The 22,554-nt window shown below is 45.8% G+C and overlaps 1 protein-coding gene across 1 annotated transcript in view; it reads right to left on the reverse strand.

Moving 5' to 3' along the window:
• VPS13D (vacuolar protein sorting 13 homolog D) overlaps window positions 1-22,554 on the reverse strand; it is a 3,321,573-nt gene that overhangs the window by 3,167,380 nt on the left and 131,639 nt on the right. Inside the window, exon 4 of the mRNA XM_044060428.1 lies at window positions 11,041-11,231. Within this exon, the coding sequence (XP_043916363.1) occupies window positions 11,041-11,231 (191 nt within the window). The remainder of the gene's footprint in view (window positions 1-11,040; window positions 11,232-22,554) is intronic.

Genomic DNA, 22,554 nt, shown 5'->3' on the forward strand with positions numbered 1-22,554 from the left:
GTGGTGGGACTTATTCATCCTGGCCTTTATGAAGTCCTTAAAACAAATGTATGCCTGCATTTATTTAGGAGCACTGAGGGTTTATTAAGGCTAGGTAAAAATGGTAGTTTCATGGAGCCAACTTTGGGACATGTCATGGGACAAGTAGTAAAGGTGATACAGTTTACTTTCCACTATGTACAGTACAGCAGAGAACCAACTGTCATAGCAAAAAGTAATTTAAGACAGACATGTCAATATATGTGTTAGTTAAATGAGCCTCAGCAGGACTAATAAATGCATAATGCAGATTACTCGGGATTTTCTTTTATTATAACTAGCTAGGGCATATGAGCAACTCCTTGAATCTCAATTAATTCTTCAGGAATATAAATCTGTAAACTCACACAAAAATATACACAGATACACATATGCATGCATGCACATAAACATACACACTTCAAAGTTTACCCCATTTGTCAAGGGCTACTAAATAACCAAATCATATGTGCTGCTGATCATTCACATCAAGTGTCAAGGGATTCTCATACTATCTGATGGCTGTCTGTTTCTGGTCCTCAGCCTGGTTCTGTTCATCCCCATCTCCTCCTTTATTTGACAAGATGAACTATATGACAGGACATAGAGTTGGTATGATCTACACTTTTTTTTTTTAATGTTGTAAAATTCAGAATTGCACACAGCATTCTATATATATTTATAGAAAATGCATCAAATACATGTACAAAATTATTTACAGTATACTGATATTGAATAATTAAATGCAGAGTAGCTTGTGGTGTTTCTTGAGAGTGTGCATCATGGTACAGCTAGCAAAACAGTTCTGAAATGTTACATTGTCTTTTTCAAATTTGTAGAAAAACATATTTCTCTTTCACTACATAGTATACTGTACTGTTTACTTATAAAACGCTGTGTAATGCCTTTCAAAAGTTATAATTAAATTATTGAACATTAAGACAGCTGAAAAAACATTAAGATACATAATCTTAAATGGTAAATGGCAAGGCAACCAGAATAAAAGAGCAATTTGGGATGGTTATTTCTCATTCTGTCATGATGCCAAATACTATAAGCCTTCTGTGTTTGCTGGGAAATCTCTGATTTAATTTGTTCATAGGTTCATAGGTTTATACTAGGCTATCTGCCCTAAGGCATTTATAAGCCTAGCCCAAATTTTTGTGGCTTACGCCACCCCTTATATGAAAAAATACTGTGCCCATTAGTTTGTTGTGCCTCTTGCTGTTATTCCTTTAGTGTGAATGGTATAGATGCTTTGTGTTCCTGATATTCTTGAAGAATAACTTCAATTCTCTCACTTAAGGATGATACATGAATACTCCCCTGCCGTGACTCTTCACCTAGTGGTTTTGCATAACCAGTAAGTTTTCTATTAGTTAACTAATTTCACAATATCTGGTGAAGACAATTATAAGAACTCTTAATTAAAATTATTGGAGGAAACCACTGTATGTATATTGTGTGTGCATGGATTAGTATATATACTGTGTGGGTGTGGAAGAAGACGTTTTATGATGGACATGTCCTGAATTGGGCAGTTTTGTCATTATTGGTTCATGCATTTTGTTTTATTGCCTACTGGAAAAATGTTCAGAGAAATTTAAAATAAACTAACAAGAGTGCTGTAATATACAGGGAATATATAATTTAATAAAGTCAGGAAGGTATATCAAAGAACACATGTATGTTTCTTGTTTTGTGTGCAAGGGGCCAATGATTTGAAAGCAAGCCAAAAGTAATCTTTATCCACCACTGGCCAGATGCATTTTCTTTGTATGTGGTATGGATTTCAATTGTGTTTCAATGAATGTAGTTTCAAGGGCAGAGAAGTTTTAATGCTAAGTCTATTGTCATTCTGAGACAGGATTGCTTTGTTTAGCAGCTTTGTTGTTTAACATGTCTATTAGGGTTTGTGCATTGTGCTATAAAATTTAAAAATAAAATCCAAATGATCATTGTAGAAGTAAAGCAGTATGTACACATTAATGTTTATGGTAAATGGGGCAAAACAGACAGGTAATGGGACATTGGAATGGCTGCAGGGGGACTCTGGTGCCATATTTTGGTTGTCTGTTCTTCAGTTTCCGTTTGAAAGTTGGTATCCCACAATTCCACTGGAGTGGGTGGGGTTACATAATTATGCATGCAAATTTGATGTTAATCAGCGTACAGATTTGTACCTATTTTTCATAGGCCTTGTCCAGATTTTTGATGTTTCCAGGTTGAGAGGTATGCACATAATTAGAAGTTATGTACTCACCATAACGTTCCATCTGAGTAGGTGTATTCATTTGTCTGCAACCTGTGGGTTATGGATCCGATATCGGATCCGAACCGGCATGGTTTACCAGCTATGGATCCGAGCTCTCAGCTCCTCCCCTCACCCATAATGCCCTGCTCTCCCTACATGACCTCAGATCGAGTTTGCCAACAGCATGAACACCCTGAAAAGGGTAACACATAATATGCAGGAAACTGAAAAGGCCAGGGGGATAGGAGGGCGGGATGGTTGCAGACAAATGAATACACCTACTCAGATGGAACGTTATGGTGAGTACATAACTTCTAAATCTGAAGTAGGAGATTCATTTGTCTGCAACCTGTGGGACAGAGTCCCCAGCTACCTGAATCTTGGGCGGCCATCATGGAAGGATATTCCGGAGCACCGCGGAGCCAAAGGATGCTCTACCCCTAGATGTAAGATCCAATTTGTAGTGAGAAATAAAGGTATGAGATGAAGCCCAAGTGGCTGCTGCACAAATATCATCTAGAGGAATCCTAGCCTTAAAGGCGGCCGAGGTAGAGACTGACCGGGTTGAATGGGCATTTACACCCTCCGGTGCAGGCCTTCCAGAAGCTTGATAAGCCAATAATATGCATTGTGAAATCCAGCGAGATAATGAGACTTTAGAAATTGGCTTGCCCAAATTAAATTTAGCAAAGGAAATAAACAACTGGTCGGATTGCCTATGACCAGCCGTCCTGTTTAGATAAAATCTAAGTTGCTTGTGAACATCTAAGGAATGAAGCTTGTATTCACCCTTGTTTTGATATTTAGGAAAGAAAACAGGGAGGTTAATGGATTGATTAATGTTTGCTTCAGAAGCTACCTTAGGAAGAAAGGACGGGTTGGTCCTGAGGTAAACACGGTCCGGATGAAAGACCAAGTAAGGCGGTTTGGCTGATAATGCTTGAAGTTCTGAGACTCTCTTGGCCGAGGTAATGGCTACTAAAAAGGCCGTCTTGAAAGATAAGAATTTCAAATCTACCGTAGCCGCAGGTTCGAAGGGGGGAGCGGTCAAGGCCTGGAGGACCAAAGAAAGGTCCCAAGGAGGAACCACTTGCTTTACAGGGGGCCTGAGAAGGAAAGTACCTTTTAGGAAAATCTTACACAATTTGGCAGACATCAGTGGACTGGAGTCATGACCAATATGATAATGAGAAATTGCCGCAAGTTGTACTTTGACCGTGGAACTGCTGGCACCATCATTAAAAAGAGTGGTTAAGAAGTCAAGCACCAGAGGAAGGGGAACTGTGAAGGGGTTTAGGCCTTGCCGCTCCGCCCACAAGGAGAACCGTTTCCACTTACTGCGGTAGACTTTCCTAGTGGATGGTTTATGAGCCGCCACCAGGATGGCCTTAACAGGGGACGAAATACCGGGAGTCCTGATCAGGAGTGGAACTGGAGCAGCCAAGCGGTCAGCTTCAGGTTGTCCAGGTTTGGGGGTGATAAGCGGGATGGATGAGATATCGGATCCGGAATGGGATCTAGAATCCAAGGAGGATTCACTGAGTGAGACCTTAGGAAAGGGAACCAGATCTATCGAGGCCAAAATGGAGCAATGAGAATCATTCTGCACCCCAACCGAGAGGCTTTCTGAAGAGGTTGGAGCATCAGAGGCAAGGGGGGATAAGCATAAAGAAGACCGGGTGGCCAAGCATACACCAGAGCGTCTCTTGGGGTACCTCCGGGAGGAGGTATTAGAGCGAAAAAACTGTCGCACTTGGTGTTTGAGGGAGACGCAAAAGGATCGCAACAAGGAGTTCCCCACCGTGCGAAGATGCGTTCCACTACCTGAGTATTGAGAGACCACTCGTAAGGGGTGAGAATGGTGCGACTGAGTTTGTCCGCCAGGATGTTGGACCGACCCGGAATATGCGTTGCTATGAGAAAGCGGTTGGTGGAGATTGCCCATTCCCACACTCTCATGGCTTCTCGACAAAGAGGGTAAGACCTGGTTCCTCCTTGTTTGTTGATATACCAGACAACAGACATGTTGTCCGATTGAATCGCAACTGTTCCCAAGGGAAGAAAGGCCTGAAGTGCTAGCAATGCTAAGAGCACTGCTCTCATCTCTAGAACGTTGATATGCAGTGAGGTCTCTGAATCGTTCCACGTGCCTCGGACCGTCCGGCCTGCAAATGCCCCCACCCGAGGCGGGAGGCGTCCGTGGTCACCGTGGCGAGAGGGGGAGAAGCACAAAAAGGGCGGCCTCCGTGGAGATCTGGAGAGTGTAGCCACCACAGGAGGGACCGCTTGCAAGCCTTGCTGATCGCAATGGGATGATGCATAGGAAGAGCAAGATACGACCACTGAACTAGAAGTGTCCATTGAAGGATGCGCATATTGAACCTGGCGAGAGGAAGAAGCACTATTGCTGCCGCCATGGACCCTAGGGCCCTCAGGACCAACTCCGCCGGAACTGAGCTTGAGTGGAGAATGTCCCGCACCTGGAGCTTCAAATTTTGAATTCTGTCCGCAGTCAGGAAGGCTCTTAATCTCCTCGTGGCTAACCTGGCACCTATAAAATCTATGAACTGCGTGGGTGCTAGGTTGGATTTTTCTGTGTTTATTGTGATGCCCAGACGGGGAGCAAGATGGAGAAAGGAGTCTTGCGCCAATAGTAGTAGATGCCTTGTTGGGGCGGTGAGAAGCCAGTCATCCAGGTAAGGAAAGACCTGCACCCCCTGAAGCCTCAGGTGGGCCGCTACCACTGCTAATACCTTGGTGAACACCCTGGGGGCTGTGGTGAGACCAAAGGGAAGGACCCGAAATTGGTAGTGACTGGCTCCCAGCTGGAAGCGGAGAAACCTCCTGGAGCGCCTCTCCATTAGTATATGGTAGTACGCATCCTTGAGGTCTATGCAGCACATCCAGTGATTTTCTCCCAGAAGGGGAAGAATAGACTGCAACGTAACCATTCGGAATTTCCCTTTGGGGACTGTCAGGTTCAAGAGTGAAAGGTCTAAAATTGGTCTTAGATCCCCCGTCTTTTTTGGCACTAAAAAGAACCTGGAGTAGAACCCTGATCCGATCTGGTCTGGGGGGACGGACTGGATGGCTCTTTTCTTTAGCAGACGGCCAATTTCTGCCAAAGCGGCCTCCCACTGACCGGGTGGAACGTCGGGGAGGGACTTCAATTTTGGCATGTGACGAAACGGGATACGGTATCCTCTGGATATGATTTGGAGGACCCAGCGGTCTGTTGTTATGGACTCCCATGCCGCTAGGTGCTCCGAACGTCCCCGACTGCCTCCAGAGTGGAGCAGTCGGGCAACCCTTCAGGGCTGCTGCGCGGGCCATTCAGAGAAGGGTTCTCTGGACCCGGTTCCTGGGAGCCCCTCTGCCCCTGGGCGGCGTCCTCCCTGTCCTCCTCTGCCACGGAAGGACTGGTTGTCCGGAGCGGGCTGGGATTGCTGCGACTTCCGGAACCACATCTTCTTCTGGCCCTTTTGGTTCCTAGAATAGGGCCTCTGGGGCACAGAGAAGCGGATTCCGACGGCAGACAGCGTCTTCCCGTCCTTTTCGCTCTGGGTCAAGGTATCGCGAACAGATTTGCCAAAGAGGGCAGAACCATCGAAGGGGGCGTTTGCAAATGACGCCTTGAAGGGCTCTGTAAAATCACAATGACGGAGCCAGGCCTGACGTCTAGTAACTAGGCCTGCCCCTGCGGCTCTAGCGGCACCTTCCGCAGCGTGGGATAGTAATCGCATAGAGGTATTAGTGACGGACCTAAGAGTGGCCATACGGGTGGAGTGCAATCCTTTGTCCTCCTCCGACATGGACTCTGGGGGGGATGCAGCGTATTCTTTAATAAGATCGCGGTGCATCCTAATCACATGTGCCAGGTAGTTCAGCGCTCTTACTGAAAAGGTCGCCGAACTAAACATCCGCTTCCCCAAGCGGTCCATCATCCGAGACTCCTTGCTCGGGGGATGGACTGAGGGACTCTCCTGAGCAAGTTCCCTCTTGGTGGCAGCCGCCGTCAACATGGCATCTACCGGAGGCCCCTTACTCCAATGGGCACGGTCTGCCGGGGGACTGAGAATATGGTCGGGCCTTTTTGGGATTGGCTCCACGGTGTCCGGTTCCTTCCACGCCCTGGTGGTAATGAGGTCCACCAGGGGGTTGGCAGGAGGGGACACCCAAGAGGTAGACGGGCCCGCTTCAAATGCCTCCAAGAACACGGACTTGTCCGAGGAAGACTTGGGGGCAGACCACCCCCCCCCTTATGCAGAGCATTTCCATGATGTCTCCAAATGAGACATCCTCAGGGGGTGATCTTGGGGAGCCTTCCCCTTTCTCCAAGTCCGTGTCTTCTGTGAGAGACTCGGGGGAGTCAATGTGCCTCCTTTTGCACGTATGTTTGCGGGGGTTGTCCTCCGGGGGGCTGTCAGAGGACTCCTCGCAAACAGTGACCTGTTCCAGAGGAACAACTTGGGGCAAAGGAGCGGGCTGTCCCAAAGGCCGGATGGTGGAAGCCTGACCCAGTACAGATGGAGCGCGGGACGGAGCCGAAGCAAGTGCCGGGGGTCCGGAGACCCTCAACAGGGCCCTCTCCACTACATCAAATGCCGAAGGGGAGCCGACCTCGACCAAAGGATCCGACAATCGGCTCCCCCTCGGATCCGAGGAGTGGATCGAAGCCGGCGCCAAAGCGCTCGGATCCGAGGGGACAGTGCGCTCCGACACAGATGGCGCCGAAGGAGCATTGATCCCCCCGGATCCGAAGCTCGGATCCAGGCTCCGAGAGGTCGGATCCGAAGCACTCGAGGGCAGGGTCGGATCCGAAGTACCGAGTACTATCGGCGCCGACCCACCCCCGGCTCCGAAGCTGCTCGGCTCCAACTGCTCCGAACCTGGGTAGCGGGTCGGAGAAGGAGCAATAGGTTTAAAGAAAGGGGTCGAGCTCCCCCCCAGAGGGGGGGGAGGCAAGAGCACTTCCATCTGCATCTGGGCCTGGATGAACCTTCTCATCATCCGGTCCAGATCAGCGTCTGATAAGCTATAGGTTGATCTCGACGAGGCTACCGAGGTAGGCCTTGAGTGCCACCTGGATAGCCTCGACGGAGATCGGGTCTCCTCCTCCTCAGGTCCCGGTGAAAAGCACACGGGTGACCGGAGCCGAGGAGGGGGAGAACCAGCAGACAAGGAGGCCGGAGGAGAAGCCCGCTTAGCAGGCGGGGCCGAAACAGTGGTCTCGGCCCGCCGCTTATGGTGCTTCTCCCTCCGGTCCTTCTTTGTAGCTTCCCTCTCCTCCGAACCACTACAGGGAGGTTGAGTCCCAGGAGGAGGAGGGGGAGCCGGAGAGGAGGTAACCGTAGACACGGTTCCCCCCGAAGGAGCGGAGGTCGGAGCCGAGTCCGGGGGCAAAAGTCCCGCCAGGACCAGCTTAGACCTCCGCTCCTTCAATGCCCTGGGGTTGAACCCTGCACAAATGGAACATCCAGAAGTGAGGTGTTCAACCCCAAGGCATCGAACGCACCGAGTGTGGCCATCAGCAGGGGAAAGCTTATGGCCACACTCGGAGCACTTCGAAAAAACAGCCTTAGGTTGTTCTGACATCCTAAGAGCTTAGTTAGTACTTAAACTAAAGGGAAAAAGTAAAAGTAACTAAACACACAACAGGCCCAAACACACACTACGCTACCAGCGAGGGGAGGGAAACTAAGTAAAAAATAATAAAATAACTAAACAAGTATAACTATCAAAAGGGGAGCCTAAACTTTCACTCAAACTTTCAAAAAATATTTAAATTTTAACACTAGAAATACTTTATAAACCACTTAGCTGTAGAGCTCAAGAACACCAATCTGGTCACCAGCGCGGCAAACTAGATCTGAGGTCATGTAGGGAGAGCAGGGCATTATGGGTGAGGGGAGGAGCTGAGAGCTCGGATCCATAGCTGGTAAACCATGCCGGTTCGGATCCGATATCGGATCCATAACCCACAGGTTGCAGACAAATGAATCTCCTACTTCAGATCTATAAGAATAAATCAAAGAAGGTTAGAAAGGATTGGGAAGAGAGATTTGATGAGCAATTAACAAAGGGAGGATATATGTATGTCTCCCAAATATGCAACAAAATCTAGAAGATTTAAGATTTTTGCCTGGAAATGTTTACATAGAGATTTTTATATCCCAAGTAGACTCCACAGAATTTTTCTTCAGCCAGACAATAAATGTTGCAGGTGTGAAATGGAAGAAAGATGTAATTGGGAACATATTTTCTGGGAGTGAGGTGAGTTGGCAGACTTTAAGGATTCCTTGCAGGATGCACTGTTGGAGACGCTGGGTGGGCAGACTGGTCTGATGAGGGAGATGATTTTTCTGAGCTATGATACAGAATCGGAATTGCCTGGATATATTAAGCCCCTGCTGTGTCTAATAATGGTGGTTGCCAAAAAAGTAATTACAAGAAAATGGAAATCAAAATCTAAACCAACTATACTGGAAGTACTGAAAAAAGTAACAAGACATAAAACAACTGAAACGGAGATCTTTAGAAAAGGGTAGGAGCAAACTACATAGGAAAAAATGGAATTGTGGGAACAATACGTACAAGGGAGGAATGAGGTCTAAAAGGCATGAACTATGTAATGTTTGAGTTAGAAAGATTGGGTAGATTACATGTGCTGTATAATGTTTGCAACTGGGAGTGTGTGTTAGTATAGTTTGTGATCTAAAATGCTTGCAACTAGGATTGTGTCGGTGTGGTTTCTTTTCATTTATATAAATGCATGATTGTCTATGTTGTAAGTGATGGTTTAATAAAGATGCTTCTTGTTTTAAAAAAAAGTCAGGAATCAAATAATTTATGTAGTACTGCTTAGGCTACATGACAAATGGTAACGTGTGAAGTATAATATTTGTCATGTTAATATTGCTTGATTACTTTTATATGATTTTATATGAATGTAAATTTGTCTATGCCACAAATGATAATTCAATAAAGGTGCCTGAAAAAAAAGAAGAAGAAATGTATGAATAATGCCCATGCAAGACAAAAAAAAAAAGTAAACCTGACTAACTTCAGTCGTCACATGGAGCTATAAATGTATTTAAATATATATATATATATATATATATATATATATATATATGTATATATATATATATATATATATATATATATGTGTATATATATATATATATATATATATATATATATATATATACACACACACACAGATACATATATATGCGTATATATTTGGGTTCTCTTGCATACATAAATTTGCTGTAAATCAACCACTGTATTCTAGATCTAGTCATGTAGACAGATAAATCCCTAACTATGACTATCAGCTTGGGGTCCTGCTAAAGATGGCAGGGGGAAGACAGGTGGAATGTGGCACTGCAGGTTCTTCTCATTTGTGGTGGATGGGTGTGGGGGTGCATAGTTTCATGGTAGGATCCCTACAGAACACCTGGGACCACACAAAAATAATGGCTGCCAGTGGGGCAGGGGCCAGTCTTGTGGAGTTATGTCACTTGACTGGCATGCCTTCACTGATGTTCAATGAAAATCGAACTCTATGGAGTGTTACTGGGTATGTGTCATGAGGTTAGGGCTAACATACAAATACACCTGATGGCTGTCTAAATAACAGGCACTCTAAGTCTGTTTTCAATCCTAGCAAAGGTGAAACAAATGGGACAAATGGCTATGGGTGGCTGGAGAGATGTAAGGAAAGGTGACAAAAAGTAAGAGGACCATAAATGTCCAGCAATATCTTAACTATCCTTATATCAGACCATCAACATATACCTGGTTCAACATTAGGAAATTTAGCCAATGCAAAGTCATTGACACCAGCTGGTTTTAGTGAGACAGACCTCACTTCTGCATTTTCCCCCAGTTTGGTAGCCCAGCTTCACAGTAAAACCTCCTCCAAACAGGGATTTGATCAGAAGTACATGAGCAGAGTATTCAAACATCTGCACTTGGCACAATGCTTATTACTCAAATGATGTCAATGTTGTCATGATGTACCCTTACCCCAAGGTGCAGCAACCTCAGAGTTTATTATAAGTTCAGGAGGTGTAGAGTGTATAGGGTTTGGAGTGCTTACTCACACAGAAAAAAATGTTTACATTTCCGAAAGCCATGTCAATCACAGTTTTTGTGAACATGGTCTTTGATAAAAGTAGTTCTTATAGTCCCAAGGTTGGACAATACTCCATCCTACACACACACACACACACACACACACACACACACACACACACACACACACACACACACAGTATAGTCAAACCCAGTAGACAGCAACTGGTGAAAACCTCTTCTGTACAGCACAGCTAGCTGCTAACTGTGATGCACTATACTGCACATGTTCATTCTGACTCATATAATAGCTAATTATGAAAAATTCAGGAAGATTGCATCAGTCACATATAAAAGTATATTTGGTGTTGGGCATTTGTATTATTCCCCAACACTTCCACAGTGTGAATAGTGTGAATATTCTGCCTGTTAACTGCTGAGCTCTCCATTGTTTGTCATTCTGTAATATCTGACATAGAAAGGAACATTTCTGTTATTTACATAAAATTATGTATGTTTAAGAACAATACGTATACACTTTTCAAAACCTGCTAACATAAATCTCCAAAAGAAAAACATTCACCTCCTCTGTGTGCATAGAAGCCATTTAAATACATTTTCTCATGTACCTCTGAGTGCTATACTGCAACTAACAGCTGTACAACCACACACAAATCTTTACTTGCCCTCCATTTTTCTTCCAAAGCATTTAGAAAGGCTTCCTTATGCTCCTTTTCCAACTGCCTTGTTCTCTCTTCATCAAACTCCTGCAGTCTGGATGGTGCTCCAATCAAATGCAGGCGTGAAATGGAAATTACCCATGGGTCAATGTGAGGACGATAAAAGGGAATCTGTAGTGTTATCTTACCAATTAAACCTAAAATACAAAAGAAGGAGAATTACACATAAGGTTATTAACCTGTAAAATACCTTCTGCCTATTACTGCTACCTCACAGTATTTCTGTTTTTGCCCCCTAAGAATATAAATGAACACCAAACTGTACACTGTACTGTTTTTCTACTTAAATAGCCATACTCCACAAAAAACTGAAAAGTGCTTACCTCAGTCTACTCCAAAAGTGTGAAAGAAGATTGTCCTGGATCTACCAACAGTAAACAAAGTTTGAGGTGTGGAATACTGAGCTCATAAAAGAATGTTCATATGGGATTGTGGGGATGACACAGAACATTTTCTTATTACAGCAATAAAAATGGGGCAATTTTCTTTACTCTGGGAATGAAAACTGGTAGACTGAACAACTGCCATGGTTGATACTGGGACGACGAGTCAAATGGTACATAAGAAGCTACAGCAGATGGCCAAAGATTGCTTTTTAATATATTACAAAAACATTTAGTTTCAGAAGAATGTCCTCTAATTTAGGACCCATAACATGTGGTCAGGGTACCATCAATGTCAATACCGTGAAAGCAGGCAGAAAACAGGATACCTCTGCTCACGAGTGGAATCACATACAGGTGGATAAGGAAAAAGTTGTTTTTATATATATGTGCCTATAATAATCTCTCCATCTGCAGCCCTAAGACGATAGTCCTCTTTACTAAGGTCTGACAGGAGCTGACTATATAACTGGAAGCAGGTATCTACAAGATAGTTACTCTTAGAAGTTGGTGGAATTGACAGACTGGACTGATCTCTTCCTCTGACTATCATTACATATGAATTTGTTTGGAGACAAGAAACAATACAATGGTCAGACAAAACTTAATGTGTGTGTGTGTGCGTGTGTCTGTGGGTACACAGATACACATTTGGTATGCTATTAAAACAGAGCAGGAGAGAAATGCCACACAAATTGAGAAATGGCTAAGTCATTGTTTTATTTAAATGCAGTGGCAGTTTTGTATTGAGATTAACGCAGGATACCTTAGACATCAAAAGGATGAATGAAAGGATGAAAACAGTCTAGGATACAACAATAGTTCTCCTTAGGGTATAGCACTACTTTGAATTCAACTTTTGGTTCCTGAATACCATTCCTAAACCACAAGTGACTTCTATAGTCTTGATTTTAAATGAACAGTGACCACAAAACGATAACGCATTACATACACTTCATACTGTGTGGATGGTAAACCTACCTGGAACACAAATTATAATAAATAAATCAGAAGGATAATGTCTGTAGTTCTTAAAAGACTGGTTCAGGAGCTGTTGAGTCTATACACTTTATACACTTTTAGAAAAGAAGCATTTGGACAATGAGAGCAAGAAGTTATGTGCTCACCATAACGTTCGATGTATGTAGTCCCTCTCGCCTCACATTCTTAACCATAGGTTCAGAGCCGAACCTCGGCTCCAACCCGGCCATACTCTAGCTCGAAGTCTTTCAATTCGCTGGGTTAAGAAGGTATCCCATGCCGCACTGCCCCCTTTCCCCAGATCCTGTTTGCTGCGAGCTAATCAATCACTTCTCCACACACAACAACATATAGAGAAGAAAGAACATACTAACCAGAAAGGAATTTGAAACCATACCTAAACCCCTAGTTCCTCCAGGATGGGGGAAGGAGGGGGGATAAGTAAGAATGTGAGGCGAGATGGACTACATACATCGAACGTTATGGTGAGTACATAACTTCTTGATGCTATGTAGTCCAATCTCACCTACATTCTTACCCGTGGGACAGCGTCCCCAGCACCTGAATCCTGGGAGGCTCAGGGGAAAATACACCCGAGCACTGTGGAACCAAAGGAAGACCTGCCTCTGGACACCAAATCTAACTTGTAGTGAGTAACAAAGGTGTGAGGAGATGCCCATGTAGCCGCACCTGAATCCTGGGAGGCTCAGTGGAAAATACACCTGAGCACTGTGGAACCAAAGGAAGACCTGCCTCTGGACACCAAATCTAACTTGTAGTGAGTAACAAAGGTGTGAGGAGATGCCCATGTAGCCGCAGCACAAATATCATCCATAGACAACCTGGCCTGAAAAGCTGTAGATGTAGACACATATCGGGTAGAATGAGCCTTCACTCGAAATGGTAAATCCCTGCCAACTGAAGCATAAATGAATGAAACACAACTGGAAATCCATCTAGACAAGGTGACTTTGGAAACAGGAGAACCAATCCTGTTTTCTGAAAATGAGACAAACAACTGATCCGATTTTCTGAGATCCTTCATTCTACTTAAATAGAATCTTAATTGTCTGCGCACATCCAGCTGATGAAATCTAAATTCTGCCTTGTTTGAGAACTCTGGAAAGAATACAGGTAGTTCAATGGATTGGTTTAGATTACTAACAGAAGCCACTTTCAGTAGAAAGGAAGGGTTTGGTCCGAGAGAAACCCTGCCCTTATGAAAAATCAAGTAAGGTGGTCTAACTGATAAGGCTTGAAGCTCCGAGACATGTCTGGCTGAAGTGTTGGCTACTAAAAAGATTGTCTTACTAGTCAAGTATTTTAAATCACAAGTGGCTGCAGGGTCAAAGGGGGGCGAAGTGAGACATTGTAGAACAAAATTTAAGTCCCAAGGCATAACTGGTAGAAAAACTGGAGGACGATGCAGCATAGTGCCCTTCAGGAATGCCTTACAAAGTCTATGTGCCATGAGACTAGGCTCATCAGCGACGTGAAAAGTGGAAGTAGCCGCCAACTGGACCTTAATAGTTGCGGCCGCTGATCCTTGGTTGAAAAGCATGGAGAGGAACTCCAGGACTGATGAAACTGGAGCTGTATAAGGATCAATCTGTCTTGCATGCGCCCATATGGAAAATTTCTTCCATTTGCTGGAATAAATTTTTCTGGTGGGAGGCTTATGGGAGGAAGACAGAATATGAACCACTTCCGGCGGAAAATGATGAAGCCTGACTAATGATGGAAGTGGAGGAGCCAGGCTGTCAACCGGAGGGCCTGAAGAGAGGGATGGAGCTGCCCTGACACATGAGTCAGCAGATCTGGTTGAGGTTCCAGACTCCAGGGGGCGTCCACTAGGTAAGGATAGAGAAAGGGGAACAACATTTGACAAGGCCAGTGTGGAGCAATCAGAATCATTTTGCTTCCCAAAGACTGTGCTTTCTGAATAACCTTTGTCAGCAGAGGAACAGAAGGGAAGGCGTTCAGTAGACAGGAGGGCCAATCGTGAACTAGAGCATCCCTGGGTGACTCCCCCTGAGGGGGGAATAAGGGTGAAGTAGCTGCTGCATTTGGTATTGAGGGGGCTGGCAAAGAGGTCGTAGCAAGGCTGACCCCACCTGCGGAAAATCTGCTCCGCAACCTGACTGTTCAGGGACCACTCGTGAGACATCAGAATAGCTCTTCTCAACCTGTCGGCAATCACAATGGACTTCCCCGGAATGTGCACTGCTACAAGAAAACGTTGGGAAGCCACTGCCCACTGCCACACTCGCATGGCCTCTCTGCAAAGGGGGTACGACTTGGCTCCTCCTGGTTTGTTTAGATACCATACCACTGACATATTGTCTGTGTGGATCGCAACTGTCCCGAGAGGAAGAAAGCTCTGAAGTGCTTGCAATGCTAGTAGCACTGCTCTCATCTCCAGGACATTGATATGCAGATGTATCTCGTGTTCCTACCATGTTCCTTGCTGTCCTGCCTAGATAATGCCCCCCCCACCCCATCTGGGAGGCGTCTGTGGTCACTGTGGCAACCGGAGGGGATGGAACAAAGGGTTTTCCCATGACGAGGTTGCTGGTGTGAAGCCACCAGTGCAGATCTTGCTTGTACCTGTCTGTGATTACTATGAGATGAGAAAGCGGAAGATGTTGCAGAGACCACTGGGCGAAGAGTAGCCATTGAAGGAGCCTCATGTGTAGCCTCGCCAAAGGAACCAGCATAATTGTAGCAGCCATCGTCCCCAACAATTTGAGGATCAATCTTGCCTTCACTCTTCTCAAAGGGAGTAACGCGTACACCTGCTGTTGTAAACTTTGAATCCTTTCTAGTGGTAAAAACGCCCTCATGAGCATGGTGTCTAACTCGGCGCCTATAAAGGTGACACGCTGCGAGGGCAACAAGGCAGACTTTTCCCAATTTAGAGTGATGCCTAATTGTTGACACAGTTTGATCATGGTGTCTCTGGTTTGTAGAAGTAGATGCCTGGTGGTGGCAGAAAAGAGCCAGTCATCCAGGTACGGAAACACTTGGAATCCCTGACGTTTCAAGTGAGCCGTTACCACTGCCATGCATTTGGTGAACACCATGGGGGCTGTGGTGAGACCAAAGGGCAGGGCGCAAAATTGAAAATGACTGTCTCCCAGCCGGAAGCGTAGAGGACTTCTGGATGCCCTGTCCATCTTTATATGGTAGTAAGCATCCTTGAGGTCGATGGAGCACATCCACACTTCCTTTCCCAACAATGGGAGAATAGATTGCAATGTGACCATTCGGAACTTGGACTTCTTCACATGGGTGTTCAATATGCTGAGATCCAAAATGGGTCTCAGGTTCCCTGTCCTTTTCGGCACCAAAAAGAATCTGGAGTAAGTCCCTAATCTGATCTGGTCTGAGGGGACATGCTGGATGGCTCCTTTTTCTAGCAGCTTTAAAACCTCTGAAGCTGCGGAATCCCTTTGATTGGGTGGAACATCTGGGATTTTTTTGATTGGAGGGGCAGCTGAAGAGAAGGGAATGGGATATCCTCCGGAAACTATTTTTAATACCCATTGGTCCTGAGTGATACTTTGCCAGGCCTCTGGATATAGTGAAATGCGACCCCCAACTGGCTCCGGAAATGCACAGTTGGGCCTCCCATCAGAGAACCACGAAAGGAATCATGGCCTCCCTGATTATGGGGGCCTCCTCTGCCCTTAGGGTGGCATCTACCAGAATTACCACCCCCTCCACTGCCTCTGGAGGGGGACTCACCTTGTGTGTCATGAAAAAACCTCTGCGATTTTTTGAACAACATCTTCCCACCTCTCTGGGCCTTGGGATAAGGCCTAGAGGGTAGGGAAAAACGGACTCCCACAGCAGACAGAGTTTTTCCCTCTTGCTCGCACCTAGTGAGAGTGTCCTTCACCTTGGTTCCGAATAAGGAGGGACCATCAAACGGGGCGTTGGTGAATGTAGACTTGAAGGCCTCCACAAAATTACAGAGGCGCATCCAGGAGTGTCTCCTAAGAGCAACTCCCGAACTTGCTGCCCTACCCGCTCCTTCGGCTGCGTAAGAGATCAGTTTCATGGAGGAGTTAGCAATAGAGTTGAGGGTAGACATCTGAGCGTTGACCTTCTGAGCCACCGCAATGAAATTACAGAGGCGCATCCAGGAGTGTCTCCTAAGAGCAACTCCCAAACTTGCTGCCCTACCCGCTCCTTCGGCTGCGTAAGAGATCAGTTTCATGGAGGAGTTAGCAATAGAGTTGAGGGTAGACATCTGAGCGTTGACCTTCTGAGCCACCGCATCAGAAACGTTACCCTGTAGAGCATCTCCAGGCTCTTTCAGATCATCTCTTTGGAGCCGTGTAAAATGAGAAAAGTAATTCAGTGACCGCAGAGTAAAGGCCACTGAAGAAAACATATGCTTCCCATACCGGTCCATGGTCCTAGACTCCTTGTTAGGAGGATGGATGGTAAACAAAGTCTTAGCCAGTTCCTTCTTGGTGGCCGCTGCCACCGCCATGGCATCTACAGGAACTTCCTTGGAAAGAAACTCTTTGTCAGAGGGGGTGGACAAGAATTTGTTGGGTTTCCTGGGGACTGGTTCCACAGAGTCAGGGGTTTCCCACATCCTTCGACAAACCAGATCCAAAAGCTCGTCGAAGGGTGGAGACACCCAGGAGGCGAAGGGCTGAGCCCCAAAGGCCTTCAGGAACACAGACTCCTCGGGCCAGTCACCCCTCTGCTTCAAAATTTCTAGGATGTCAGAGAAAAAGACATCCTCAGAGGATGACTTGGGGAACCCCTCCAATTCCTCGTGGTCGGTGTCTGACATGAGGAACTCATCTTGGGAGACAATGTGCTTCCTCTTGCACATTCTTTTTCTGGGTGGCTCCTCCGACAAAAACACTGAGGGGCCCTCAGAAATATGGGGACCACTCGTGGGGGTATCCTGAGGCCTTGGGTCTCTGCTGTCAAAAGACAGAGGGAGATCAGAGACCCGCATCGGAGCTGGAGGGGACAGAGTGTCTGTGCCGAATGATGTCGCTGAGGACCTGGACAGTGCACTCCGCATGGCCTCAAAAGCTGGTCCCCCTGGCTCCAAAGATCGACCAGCCGTGGAAGACCTCGGAATAGAAGGGACAAGGTCCGAAGCCAAAGCAGGGGTCAGGTTCCCTCGTGCCGAAGCACAGACAGGGAGGCTAGAAGCCGAAAAGTGACCCGAGACCTCCCCCTTGGGTCCGACCAAGGAACCATGAGTCTTGGACCCCGTGGATGGAGCTGACGGGGTCAGAGCTGAAGCCGGAGCCGATAAGCCAGGATGGGCCATCGGAGCTGACCTACGGACATCAGAAGGCACCGACCACTCCGCTCCGACAGCTGAGATTCGATCGGAGGAGGAAGTATCGACACTGGCCGAAAACAATTTTGCCAGTACTGATGACTGGAGCAGTCTCTGTACCACTCTCTCTACATTCACATCTGAAAGAGTCCTGGAAGACCTAGAAGATAAGGAAGGAGATCTAGACCTCCTCTCCGAAGGAGACCTACGAGGAGGAGAGACCGGCCTAAAATTTGGAGACTGGCTCCGAACTAGCTCCTCCGCAATCGGCTCCGAGGGACTTGGAGCCGAAGCAGATTCAGTCAATACACTAACTTCCTGTGGCTCCAAGGACAGTAGTGCCGAGGATGCCACAATAGATTTCACTACTTTCTCCAGAGGCTCCGAGGATACAGATGGAGCCGGAGAATGTTTTTTTGCCTTAGAAGTTTTACTTTTAGAGGGAGAGGACTTGAAGCTACAAGCACTTCCCAAATCCTCCTCGAAGGAGGGTTTCAAAAGTCCTTTCAGTCTTAATTCTCCTGAAGAACATGCGGGCTAAATGCATGGCAAAAAGTACAAGATACCTGGAGGTGAATAGCCCCAGACAATAAACACAAACAGAGTGTCCATCAATGATAGACATCTTATAACCACATTTAGTACATTTCTTAAAGCCCGAGGGCTTATGCTCTTTCGTATCCTTAGACATAACAAGAGAAAACACCAACTGTTAATAATGATCAACCGTTAATATATAAAGCGCGGGAACCAAGCAACCAACAGACAATCACAAAAAACCTCTAACTTAATCAGTCTCAACAGGAACACATGGAAAGGACTAGGTCCTCTAACTTAAACAGTCCTAGCCCGAGGGATAGGTACCTACTAACACTAACAAGCAACAAAGAAGAAGGGGTGGACTATGTCCTCTAAAGTACAGTTTTGTACCTACCATAAATGTAGATGTTTGAGTGCTAATACAGCTGCAGTAATCACAGATGGGTTCTCTGCCGTCAGGCGGGTCCTCGGTCGGCCGAATTCCAAACTCTAGGTCCGGCGGCAGTTGCTGTCACCTTCTTTCCTGACGTCAGTGAGGCAGGGGTATATAAGACACAGCCGATGCCATTTTCTTCAGTCTTTCTTGCCCCAGATGTCAGGTGCCCCCAGTAGGAAGGCAATACATAAATTATATTTATATACATGCAATGCAATATAATCAAAAATCAGTAGTTGCAAGCAAATATACCAAAGAAGGATAACCCAATCAGGTTGTATGAAGAGGGGTTAGGCCCTAGGCCTTTACCAAGAGGGGAAGGAGGGAGGGAAACCTGTACTGCAGCTGTATTAGCACTCGAACATCTACATTTATGGTAGGTACAAAACTGTACTATGTTCATCGTGCATACAGCTGCAGTAATCACAGATGGGTAAAATCCCAAAGCTACGCACAGGGTGGTAGGCACTAGGTGGAACTGGGATGAGCCAGAATGCCCTGCAACACAGCAGTGGCAAAGCCTGCTCTAGTTTTGGAATATAAAGGCAGGTGGTAGTGTTTTGTGAAGGTATGCACAGAACTCCAAGTGGCTGCCTCCAAAATATCTTTGGTAGGAACTCCTCTGAGGAAGGCTGTAGAGGTAGCTGTGGCCCTGGTGGAGTGGGATCTGATGCCTGTAGGTACAGATTTTCCATGATAGGAGTAACAAAACCGTATGCAGTGGCCTATCCATTTTGAAATTGTCTGTTTGGTAACTGGCTTCCCTTGAGCTCCTACAGCATAGGACACAAAAAGTTGTTCTGATTTCCTGAAAGGCTTTGTTCTGTCCAAATAATAACGTAGCTGTCTATGGATGTCTAAGGAGTGTAGCAGCCTTTCCCCTTTGTTTTGAGGATTGGGGTAAAAGGTAGGTAAGTGTATGGCTTGATTTAAAGCTACCCTGGATACCACTTTAGGCATAAATGACGGGTTGGTTCGAAGGGAAACCCTGTCCTGATGGAAGATGAGAAAGGGCTGCACAGCCATGAGGGCTTGTAGTTCCGAAACCCTACGAGCTGAGGTAATGGCCAAAAGGAAAGCTGTTTTCCAGGACAAATATTGCAAATCTGTTGAGGCAGCTGGTTTAAAGGGAGGCAATGTTAATTTTTCTAGAATGTAATTAAGATCCCAGGCTGGCACTGGTTGTTTCCTTGGTGGTCTTATATTCTTAGCCCCTCTGAGGAACTGTCTTAAGAGTGGGTGAGAGAATACGGGTGGATCCATGTTGAATTCTGTAGAAATGGCTGAGGCATGGATTTTTAGGGAGGAAAATGAAAGTCCACTGTTCAGCAGCTCAGCTAGATACTGTAATACATGAGGCAAATTCAGTTTTCTAGGGTCCTGGCCTTTTTTCTCATTCCAAGAGCAAAACAGTTTCCATTTTGCGGAGTAAGCCTTTCTAGTAGATGGCCTTCTGGCCTCCAAAATGACATCCTGCACCTCTTTGGGGAGTAGGGTCTGTTGTGGTGTTAAGGAATTTTCCATGCAGCGAGATTGAGTGTTTTCAGCTGACTGTGAAGAGTTTTGTAGCTGTGCTGAGTCAGCAGAAAAGGCATTAGAGGTAGGTGCCAGGGAGTAGTATGTGTTAGGCTCCTCAGGAGTGGGTACCAGTGTTGTCTTGGCCAGTCTGGAGCAATCAGTATCATCTTCAGTCTGTCTGCTCTTGCTTTCAAGAGCACCTTGGGCAGAAGAGGCAGAGGTGGGAAAGCGTAAACTGTCCATGCTGTCCAACTGAATGAAAGGGCGTCCACTCTCCAGGCCTTTGGATGAAAGGTCCTTGAACAAAACTTTTCCAATTGATGATTCCTGTGGGAGGCGAAGAGATCTATGTCTGGCCTCCCCCATGCTTGGATTATCTTTGTAAACACTTGAGGATGCAACTTCCATTCGTGTGGATCTGTCATATTTCTGCTTAGATTGTCTGCCAGCGTGTTTTCCAGGCCTGGCAAGTACTGTGCTTGGTTCGATTTGCCATTCCAGAGCCAAGTTCCAAAGTGTTATGGCTAGTCTGCACAGGGGGTATGAATGTGTTCCTCCTTGTTTATGTACCACATTACTGTGGTGTTGTCTGTTCTTATCAATAATTGTCCTGGATGCAGGAGGTCCTTGAAAGCTGTAATTGCATTTATCACTGCTAGCATTTCTATTTGATTGATGTGAAGGTGCTTTTCCTTTTGGGACCATTTGCCCTGAATGCACCTGTCTGTCATGTGTGAACCCAGGCATAATCTGAGGCGTCTGTTGTGATGACTTGATTTGCTTGAGGCTTGCAGAATGGGAGACCTGTGTTTGTTTGACATGCTTGGGCCCACCATACAAATTCCTTTTGCAAACATGGAATTATTGGTATTATTGTTTCCAAACTGTGGCTGTGTTGAGACCATAGGTTTTTTAGGTACCATTGAAGTTTCCTCATATGCAACTTTGCACATGGGATTAAAAGAATGCAAGATGCCATGAAGCCCAGAGCCTGCAGGATTTTCCTTGCAGTAAGCCTGGTACAATTTGCTAGTGTTTTGAAGTACTGAGTTAGTTGCCCCTGTTTTTCTGGCGTAAGGTAGGCCATCTGGGTGTTTGTGTCCAAGTTGGCACCCAGGAAAGTTATTTTCTGAGATGGTGTTAGCCTGGATTTCTCTTTGTTGATTGTGTATCCCAGAGAATTCAGTAGCCGTGTTGCATAAGCCAGGTGTTCCAGAAGTATGTGTTTGCTGTCCGCTTGGATTAGGCAGTCGTCCAAATAAGGGTAAATTTGTATCCCTTGAAGTCTGCAGTAGGCAATTACTGATGCCAGGCATTTCGTGAATACTCTGGGCGCAGTAGATAAGCCAAAGGGCAATGCAGAGAATTGATAGTGGATTGAACCTGCAAGAAATCTGAGGTATCTTCTGCAGCTTTGAATGATTGGGACATGCAGGTATGCCTCCTTGAGGTCCAATGTTACCAGCCAAAACTCCTTGCCCAGCATGGGAAGAAGCTGCTGTAATGTGAGCATCTTGAATTTTGGTACGAGTAAGAATGTGTTTAGGATGGATAAGTTCAAAATGGGTCTCCAGTCGGTTCCTTTCCTTGGTACCAGAAATAGCCTGGAATAAAAACCTTGACCTTGTTCGTGAGTAGGTACCTCTTGAATAGCTTTCATGTCTATGAGCTTTGAAATCTGTAGTTGTGCCTCTGCCCTTTGATTGTGTGGCAGGTTTGGCATGCCTCTCATTTTTGGGAGAGTGTGAAAATGAAATCTGTAGCCTCTGTTTATAACGTCCAGGATCCATTTGTCTGTTGTGACAATATGCCAATTTCTTGTAAATAATGCCAGCTTTCCTCCCAAGGGTGCTGCCAGCTGAGACTTACTTGGCATGGAAAGGAGGAAGTCATTGGGTTTGTTTCCTGTATTGTTGTGCACTGTCTTCGCCACCTCTTGGTGCTGGAGTTTGCCATTGCCTGCCTCTATATGATCCTTGTGATTGCCCTCTGCCCCTTGTGCGCCTGTATCTACCTCTTTGGGGCTTGTCCGTGGCTGGAAAGGACCAGTTTTAGAAGGCCAATTTCTGCTAAAACGTGGTGGTTGAACCTGTAGAAAAGCTTTGACAGTTTGCATAGATTTGGCTTTTTCTTCCATTTTCCATAGTATCTCCTCAGCATTAGTACCAAATAGCACATCCTTTTGTAAAGGAGCATCTAGTAGTTTAGCTTTCACATGATCAAGCAAGATTTGTTCCCTAAGCCATGCATGTCTACAAATGACTGATCCTGTAACAGCAGCT

The sequence above is a fragment of the Protopterus annectens genome, chromosome 2.part0, assembly GCF_019279795.1.
Source record: "Protopterus annectens isolate FY-2018-M chromosome 2.part0, PAN1.0, whole genome shotgun sequence".
In the NCBI taxonomy this organism is placed as follows: Eukaryota; Metazoa; Chordata; order Ceratodontiformes; family Protopteridae; genus Protopterus; species Protopterus annectens.